The sequence below is a fragment of the Zosterops lateralis genome (assembly GCF_965231275.1).
Source record: "Zosterops lateralis genome assembly, chromosome: 27".
Taxonomy (NCBI): Eukaryota; Metazoa; Chordata; class Aves; order Passeriformes; family Zosteropidae; genus Zosterops; species Zosterops lateralis.
In genome coordinates, this window is record NC_139787.1 from 451364 (window position 1) to 460924 (window position 9561).

General features: G+C 53.5%; 1 protein-coding gene across 1 annotated transcript in view; it reads right to left on the reverse strand.

Annotated features, from left to right (window-relative positions):
- Nucleotides 1–204: 204 nt before the first annotated feature.
- Nucleotides 205–9561, reverse strand: part of PLEKHO1 (pleckstrin homology domain containing O1) — a gene marked incomplete at its 5' end in the record, with an annotated part of 11961 nt that continues 2604 nt past the window's right edge. The window contains 4 exons of the mRNA XM_083879013.1: nucleotides 205–2170; nucleotides 2815–2916; nucleotides 3695–3799; nucleotides 4031–4171. Coding sequence (XP_083735139.1) covers nucleotides 1403–2170; nucleotides 2815–2916; nucleotides 3695–3799; nucleotides 4031–4171 — 1116 coding nt within the window. The remainder of the gene's footprint in view (nucleotides 2171–2814; nucleotides 2917–3694; nucleotides 3800–4030; nucleotides 4172–9561) is intronic.

Consider the following 9561-nt stretch of genomic DNA (forward strand, 5'->3'; position numbering starts at 1 on the left):
AAAGGCACTAAAAGTTATCCCTGGAAGTATCACTGGAGGCTGGTTAAGCCAAACTCATTGAGAAAGGTTTGGGGTTTAGTTTCATTTTTTTTTTCTTTAATTTAAAAAAAATCTTGTCATCGCAGCCAGGAAAGGAAAAGAAAGAGAAAACACCAAGCACAACCAGGAAGTAACTCTGTGGGTTTAATATTTTTTGTGGACTGTTTGCCATGTAGGTAAGGGAATTAGGTTTCCTTTTAAAAAACAAGGAACAGTTACCACGAGTGAACTTGTGAGACACAGCCACGTCCTGCTCGTGGGTGTGAAAGCTGAGCCAGCCCATGAGCCGACGATCTGAGCTCTGCCCCGGGCTCAGCTTTCCTTCCAGCAGGGCTGATTCAGATCTTGGGCAGCCCAAGCAGAGCCTGCTGCTGTCTGACTGTGACACCTGAGAGAGCAAGGCAAACCTACCAAAACTGCCATTGGCTTGTGGTGTCTGGCTCCCGCACACACCCTGATTTTTCAGCTCGAAGAAAAGGTTAAAAAAAAAAAAAAAAAAAAAAAAAAAAAAAAAAAAAAAGATATAAGAATGGAAAAGCCCAACTCCCCCCCAACTGCCTGTGTGGGCTGTCAAATCCAAGGCTTTGATCCTCTGGTTGCACTGAAGGGAGGACACATTGCTGCTACCTCCCACTGCTCGGGGTGAAGGAGGTTTGTGAAGCATTCATGGCCTGACAGGATCAGGGTGGACGTGGATTGTGCTGCTGCTTCCCTTCCAGAGGGCTCTGTGTGCTCCCCAAAATAACAGCTGCTGAGCCCAAGCTTTTCTAGGGGAACGTGCCAGGACAGAGCTCTGCAAAACTGCACCCAGCAAATGCCTCAATGGCCTGTGTAACGCTGGAGACCAGCCTGGATTTCCTACATCTTCAGGAGAGTTCCTGGATAATGGGGACCTCCAGCCAGTGGTGGGGATGAACACCTTTCTTGACCTTTTAATGTCATTTATTTCTGAGAGGGGACAGGGCAAGTGTCCCAGTGAAGGAGATGTAGTTCGGGGCAGTGAGAGCAGCAATGCCAGGGCTCATCCAGCTCCGTCCCATGGGATGCTCCAGGCAGACATGGGCAGTTCCTGGGAATCAGTGCTTGGAGCACGACAGGAGCTGGGGCCTGCAGTGCAAAGGGAGCTCTGACAAAGGAGGTATAAACTGCAACTGATTTATTGGAACACTGGGTTGATTCATCAGGAGATGCGATGGAGGAAAGGAAGGGTCTAAGCTTTGAGAAGCGAATTTGGGAGAGAACAGGCACCTTTTCACTCTTTTTTGAACACTGCAAATAATAATAATAATTAAAAAAAAAAAAAAAAAAAAAAGACCAGATGGCCGCCCTCCCCAGTCCCTCCCTCCCATCCCAAGGCTTGCCTTCACATCATGCTCTTCCTAAACTGCGACTGTGAGCTCTGTTTGGGCTTCGAGTCTGACTGCTGCAGCTCAAACTGTTTGTACAGGTCCCTCAGCTCTTTGATCTCCTGCAGCACCCTCTTGGCTTGGCTCCAGGTGGAGGAAGCCTCCCCCAGCAGCCTCTCAGATTCCTGCAGGATCCTTTCAGAGTCCGACTTGGAAGATGATGAGGAAGAAGAGGTGGTGGTGATGGTGGTGCTGGTGTTGGAGTCCTTAGTCTTTTTCTTGCCTTCCCCGTAGCCCTTCACCTCTGTCAGCAGTTCCTGAGTTTTTTCCAGTTTCAGTGCAACCAGTTCCTGTATCCGAGAGAGCTGCTCCGGCTCTGCCGAGGCAAAATGAGCCTCCAGCCCCTTCCTCAGCACCGCCCGGTGCGTGGAAGAGTCCCGCCGGGACAGGATTTCTTCCATGGAGGCACATTTATTCTTTTCTGAGTGCGACAGCTTTTTGGGGACCTGCGGCGTGTACATGGTCCCTTTGTCAAAGGAGTCATTGCGCGGCCCAGCTCTGTCCCACGAGGTCACCTCCTGCCGTGGGAGGCTCCCCGTCCGCCCTTTCTCCGTCGACTTGGTGTTCTCCGAGTCCGAGCAGCGCCGCCCGGCAATGAGGTGTGCCACGGACTTGTCCAGGTCCACCCGGAAACTCTCCTCGCAGGTGCCGTGATCCTCCGGAGAGGCGTCTTCCTCCTGGATCAGGTCGAGGGTCAGCATTCCGTCGGAGGTTGAGGTAGATGCCTGGAGGAGCAGAAAGCAGAGCTGGGTTGGCACCAGAGTGGATGTCCCTGCTTTCATTGATCTCTGCATTGTGGGAGAAGGAGAGGGAATGGTCCCTCACTCAGTGACAGAGCCAGAATGTCTGCACACTGCAGTGCTCCACAAGAACAGAGGATGAGAGCTGATAACCCAGAGCTCTCCTTATGGCAACTCTCAGTTCAGAACAGAGCTCCAACACCAGCTCTCCTTGCACTTACTTACAAATGGGAACACCTCCATGTCGTCCCTGAATTTTTTGCCTTCAAGTGTTTGAGTCTTTGCAGCAGCTTTCTCACGCTGCTTCATGTAAACAATAAGTATTCTTAGAAATTATCTGTATGTTTTGCATTCTTGTTCTCTGAGAGAGAACTTGACTGATGGTCATATTGACCAGTGGAGTCAGGAGGTTGTAACCTCCTTGGGCCAATCTTGGCCCTCTGTACAAAATGTATATAAGCCTATTGGAGTCAGATAATAAAGAGCTTTCCATGATTCACCAAGCTACTGCCTGCTGTCCTCTGTCAAGGTCCACTCCCACGTCTCAACGTGTTGCCCCTCTAAAGGCTTGGGGTAACACCTCCAGGGAAATTTCACCCAAGCAGGTGTCTGGGGTTGGTTGTACCTACCACAGCCATGAGGTGACCCCGCGTGGGAGGGCGCCGGGAGTGCTGGATCTTGGCTCTGTCACGCGTTGGGTGGGCGAGGAAACTGTCCTCTTCAACGGTGACCTGCAGGGTGACACGGGCTGTGAGCGTGGAACACCAGCCATCCCCAGTTCCTGGAGCTCTAAGCAGGAGGAGACTGGCAGGAAATGGGGTGTGGGAGTCCTGGAAGTGACCCAGTGTTTGCCTGGTCTCTCCTCTCTGTTCCATGATGGGATTACATCTGCTCAATAATTCCTGACAATTGAACCTGTTGGCAAAGACCCCCGTGACAGACTCTCCTGGAAACCATCTCTCCTGGAGTTTGCTGTGCTGCTTCCAGCTCTAAAGCCTCTCCCGTAGTCTGACCTTGGTTTTCCTTCACTACAGGCTCTGTGCTGCCATCCAGGAGAGGAAAGAGCCTCCTGGCAGTGCTCTGCGGGAAGCTGAGTGTGAATGGGAGACCTGAAACTGGTCTGAGCTGAGAAAGGCTGGCCATGAAACATTAATGTGAGAGTCAGCCCTGGGAGTGAGAGCACAACCTGCTCCAGGTAAATTCTCCTTCACACTGAAGGGAACTATGTGGAAATGCTCACCCTGACCTGCCTCTGCCAGCCCACCTGGAGTTCTGAGTTACACCCTGTGTCCCCAGGAGGAGGCTGAGCTGGGGCCTGCCCAGTTATTTTTCCTGGCAGAAGCTGCTTTGTATAACTGGGATTTCCACACTCCCCTTGAGGAGCAGGAGGAGCTCTGCTGGGGACACTCTGTGTGGCTGTGTCCCCAAGCCAGGGCTGTTCCCAACAGTCTCAAATCTTCACCTGGGCTAAGACATGGGAGCCAGGGTTCAGCCTGGAATCCCACTCACCTCATCCAAGATCCGGTTTTTAGCACGTGTGATTGCAGAGTTGAGGGCATTAATCCAGGACTCTTTCTCTTCTGGACTCACAGCCAGGAAGATCAGATTTGGTGCCTACAAAAGAGGGAATTCAGGTCAGTGCTGGAACTCACACAGAGGCCAGTGTGAGGCCTGCAGCCTCTACAGAAAAGGCAAAGCAGAGCTGAACTTCCAGTCCTGTTTGCCCCACACAGCAAACCCCAGGACCATCTACACCCCTGGCATCCCCCAGGATTATCCACATCCCTGCCCAGCCCTGGAGCCAGTGTCTCTTGGCCTGGCTGCATCTGGGCAAGCCCCACGTACCGTGTTTCCAGGCTGCCTGGAGTGGGCGAGGGTAAATTTGCTGTGGTTCTTTTTGCTTCTGCTTTTGGACTTTCGGAGCTCCTCACATTTCTCGTAGTCACTCAGGTCAAACGTTTCCTGTATGGTTTTTTCATCTTTTACCTGCAAAACAGCGAGGAAGTTAGAGCTTTGCTGATGTCAGACTCAACTGCTCCAGCCAGCAGGATTTCAACATGAGGGTTTTTTGACTTGTCTCTTCTGGAATGAGGGAGTCTATTTAAAAGGATAGCAAGAAAATCACACTTTGACAGGTTAATTCCTGCCTCTTCTACCCCCAGAGTTACTGAATGGTCATGCAGGTGTGATCAGACACAGCATTCCTGCTTGTGCACCCTCAAAATGTACAGGATTTACTGCAGCCACAAGGGAGAGGGCTGGGCTAGGGTGGAGGTGGGAGGTGTGGGAGAAGGTGGACTCTTTTCTCTGGATCAAAAGGACAATTATTCTCTGTAGACAGCAGAGGAAGAGGTGGAGTGATAAGGATTAGCACTTCCTATTTTTTACCCTGTGCTGGCAGCTGGCTCTGGGGGAAGCATGGCTGGGCCCAGAGTGTGGACATGATGCTGAGCCCCAGCCCTGGAAGGGGGCTGCGGACAGAACCCACCACCCAGGGCAGGGGCTGCTGGGCTGTGATGAGGCTCTCAATGTCCTTTAAAGAGCCCTTGAGTGACAAGATCTCCCATTCTCCAAGTCTGTTCCCCATCCCTCTGCACAGTGTGGCAGGTACGCAGGGATGGATCAGTGTCACAGAGGCTCAGATTAAAGATGGGGCTTGCACAGGGTTACTGAGGCTGTGGTTACACTGGGGACAGGCAGGGATTTAGGGGCACACAGGGGTCTGGGTGCTGACCCTGATGGTGCCATCCCTCGGGGAAAATTTGAGCAGAGGGGAAAAGTCAAAGCTGTCTGGACCTTCATCGCTCTCCTAATGCATCATCCTCAACCCCACTCCTACAGCAGGGAAGCTCTGCTCTTCCATAATAAACACAAGGAATTAGGAAACTGGGGTGGGAGACAGCTCGGGTTTGTATATCCATTACAGACACTGCAGCAGGCTCAAATCCACATCCATCTGTTTAATCCCACTCCAGCCAGTCACGCCAGGCTGCACTGAGGCAGTGGAGGGTGTGTAACTCAGGTGCTGGGAAGGCAGGTGGTGGTGAGGTCTGAGACCTTGGATTTCCTGAAAGGACTCCACCCCATCTCATACATTTCCTCCAGTTTCTGGGAAGTACTGAAGGAACTCCCCGTGATTCTTCCACAGAATTTAATCAAAGAGGGTGACTAAACCAGCTTCCTAAGAAGGGGCGTGGATAAAGTGACCATCTGGCTCTGCCTGATGACAGCAGTTCCCCTCTGTCCTTCGTCCTTGTGATTCTGAATGTGTCCCAGGATCCACAGGACAATCACTGCCACCATACCTGATGGCTTGGAGCTGGTTCCTGCCTGTGACACATCCCCCTGTGTCTGGTTGTGATAACAGAGCCTGTCTGGCTGCACATCCTCCCTCCACGCCGCTAATCGGCTTTGATCTCTTCCCACTCCCACCCTACAATCCACCTCTTTCCAAGAATCTCGGCTGAATCGTGCCCGACTCATTTGCAGCAGGAAAAGCTGATCCCCCCCCTCCCAGCCCCCAGCTGTGCTCTGAGAGCAGAGCCTTTGCTCCAGATGTTTGCTCATGTGGGTCACTGGGGCTTCCCCAGCCCTCGCCTTCCTCCACAGAGCTCACACAGCTGAGACTCAGCCTCCTTCCTCCAGGAGTATCCCCGGGAGGCTGCAGGACAGAGCAGGTGCCTTTGGTTCAGACAAACACCACCCTGCAGGTGCAGCTTGTCCTTTAAACACCTCCCAATAATGACAGGAGCCAGGGCTCTGACACTGCACCCTGGGGGGATCCTGCCCCTGTGTGTGACCTGTTATAATTCCCTGTTAAAACTGGGAAGAAGCAACATCCACAGTGGGATTCCTGGGGGAAGAGGGTCAGCAGCACCCTGGAGTCTGGTGGCTGTGGTGGCACAGAAATTCCAGGGGGCGTGGGAAGGACAGTGGGTGTCTCACAAGGGGCTTGGCCAGCTCAGTCCCCTCTCCTGCTCACGTAACAGAACATTCAGCGTGTAGAGAGAAAAACTAGACAGAAGGCAGGTGAAAGGCAACTCCAGAGGCACTTGCCAGCTCTTTTGTCCTTTGTGGGAGGCTCCTGAGGCCTAAAGGAGGGAGGTGGCAGCGTGAGAGGCAGCTCAGAGCAGCCTCGGAGGTGGGAGAGGCCGAGGACAGTCACGCAGGCCATTCTACATGAAAACAGGACAAAAACTGAGGAGCCACAGACCCTCTGGGACCCTGTGGCCAACAGAGCTGAAATCCCAGTCCACTGTGTTAACTGCAGGTGGGTGACAAACTTACAGGGTGTCACCTCCTCCATGTTCTCAGGGAGACAGGGGCCATACAAATCAAACCTTCCAGGCTTCTCCAAAGAGGATTTGGCTGGACTTGGCAGTGCCCAGGAGGAAGTGGCCCCTGGTATCAGTTCTCAGAGTAGGAAGGGATGAAAACAAGAGGTCGATGGTTGATTTTGGCAAAACCATTCCCAGCTGGGAGGACTCCAGCAGGTCTTTCCTTCCTCATAACTGCCAAGGGTTTAAGAATTGAGGGACCTCAGAGCCTCACTGGCAGGTGGGTCCTGCCCTCTGTACCCTGCGGGGGGCTCGGGATTGGGAGGATTAAGGTGAATCAATCCCAGCAGGTGCTGCCCTGGCTGTCTGCTGGCATTGCTGTGGAGTTGTGCCCATCCCAGACAGCCAAAACAACCTTGCCCTGCAGTTCCACCTGCCTCCTACCTGTGAGGGGAAGGGAAACTGAGGCACGGAAAAGAAATCGGAAACATCCACCATCCCTCCAGCAGGGAACATTTCCCTGCAGCCACAAAAACACACAACCCCACACCCCTGGCAGCTGCCCCTGCTCAGGGTGTCACTGCCTGTGCCAAGGCTGACAGTGCTGACGCTGCTGCAGGAGAGGAGCTGCATTCCTTGCACTCCTTCCCTCGCAGCTGCCGCCTGCTTGGGTTGGCCCCAGGGCCGCCCTGCACTCCCTCTGCCCTGAGATGTGGGGAGCTCTGGGCACATCATGGCTCAGAACACCAGCCATGGCACCCAAATCCCCACCCCAGAGGGTCTGTTTGTGCTTCCAAAGGTCTGCTCCCCATAGGAGGGCTCGTTGCAGTGTGGAGGGTCTCTGAGCTGGGTTAATTAACCACCCTTGGGTGTCTCACTGCTGAGAATTTTAATTTTCTCACCGTGCTGTGACCTGCAGTGACTCCGAACAACCTGGACCCAGATCAGGGCTGTGTTTTGGGGCCAAACCATGCATGGAGGGGCTCAGGGTAAGGTGCTCAGTTACACCAGTCTGGGATGTTTGGTGATGATTTGTTTGAGCACAAACGGGACACGGAAAAATGCGGAAGATACAGAAAATCACAAGGCACCCACGGGACACTCAGTGCAGCTCAAAAACCTCCAGACTCTCAGTGCAGCCAAATACCCAAACATGGGCAGTTTTGGGACAGACAGTTCCCCTTGTAGGCTGCGACCAAAGTTTCACTTCCTCCAGCTGAGCAGCTCTGCTCCAGCGAGGGACAGAGTTTCCTGCAGGCCTGGCTGACCCCAGGCTCTCACTGGGACAGGGATGTAAATCTGTCCAGTCCTTGTCGTGGCCATGTGGCTGCTTCACTCCCTTCTCCAAAGAGTCACCACCAAGGCTACCAGAGACACAGCTCCTCCAGAATTACTGAATTATGGTTTTGGAGGGACCTTAGAGCTCATCCAATTCATGGCAAGGACACCTTCCACTAGCCCAGATTGCTCCAAGCCCCATCCAACCCAATCTTGGATGCTTCCAGGGATGGAGCAGCCACAGTTTCTTTGGGCAGCCCATGCCAGGACCTCCCAGGGGAAGAATTCCTCCCCCAAATCCCATTTTGCTGGTGCTCACTGAGGACAAACACCCCATGGAGCATTAGAGAACCAAAACAACACCCCCAAGCCCCCTTTGCCAGCTGAGCGACACCTCCTCGAGTGCTCTTGTGCTAATTGAGCTGATGCCTTTGGTGGCAAACAAGGGAATGCTCAAGAGATGAGTTTCCTCATCCCTCTCCATCACCCCGGCTCTCGGTGTCCGGCAGCCCCCGGTTTCCTGCGAGGAAGTGCCGAGCCCGGCCGTGACAAAGCTGGGCCAGAAACAGGGAACAATTCCCAGAAATGTGCTGGAGGGAGGAGGAGGGACCATGGTGAGGAGAGCGAGGGGAAAGAATGCAAGAGTGAGCTCAGGAGGTTGGTGGTGTGCTCAGCAGAGCTCACAGCCCTCTGCAGCTCCTCTCTACAGAACTCGTTTTTTGGCCGGTGACCAAAGGCTGAATAACCAGGGATTTTTTGGTGTGAGTTCACAGAGTTCAGCAGCCGTGGGGGAGCAGAGTGAGCACGGCCAGGAGCCTCAAGCTCCCATTTCTGGAGGTGCCAGACAAGTTCCACAGATTTCTAAGGGCAGCACTCAAACAACCCTGTTAGGCATTTAACATCAGCTGGGCTGAAAAAAACCTACATTTCCTCTCCTCACAGACTTGACTCTGCCAGGGAGAAGCCCAGGCTCCTGTGGAGCATTCCCAAAATTCTCCTGGCAAAACTCAATAATCAGGGCTGGTCTCTGACCTGCAAGGCCAGTCCTGGACAGACAACTGGGAAAGCACACAGATTCCCACAGGGATCAGCGTGGATATTGATGGGGTTTTGTTAGTCTGAATTTTGGAAATCTCCCCATCCCAGACCTCAGCCCATGCTCAGCTCTGAGCAGTTCTATTCCGTGGTCTCTTCAACACCTGCCCCTAACCCAACACAATTCCTGAGGGATCCCAGTGAGGAACACACAATTCCCCTTCCCCACACGCTCTGGGGAGATGGGATTCATTGCCCTGCCTCCCAGATGGAGAAATCCAGGCAAAAGTAAATAAATGTCTGCTTAGAATTCATCTAATGAGCACATGGCAGAGCCGAGGAGCCTTGGGGTTTAACCCTCTCTGCTCCGAGACGGTGGGGAGGGCTGGGAATGTGGTTTCACCTGCAGAAACACCTCTGGAGCAGGCACTGAGCATGAGCCAGGATACAGCTCTGAGAGGAGAGCTTGGAGCCACTGGTGGGGCCTTTTCTGGGGCCTGGGAGGGTCCTGGCTTTGCTAAAATGCTGCACCACTTGTTCTGAGACCCCTTGAGCAGGAACACCCCCAGGAACCCCCCGAAATTCCCTAAAATGAGACCCCCAGGACTCCAAACCCCCTGACACTGGTGTGTCCCTCAGTGCCACAGGCACAGAGTCACCTCAGTGCACCCCGTGTCACCTCCATGGCTGGGACAGAGTCACCTCAGAGCACACCAGCACCAGAATGTCACCCCTGTGACCAGCCCAGAGTCACCTCAGTGCACAGCAGCACCAGAATGCCACCTC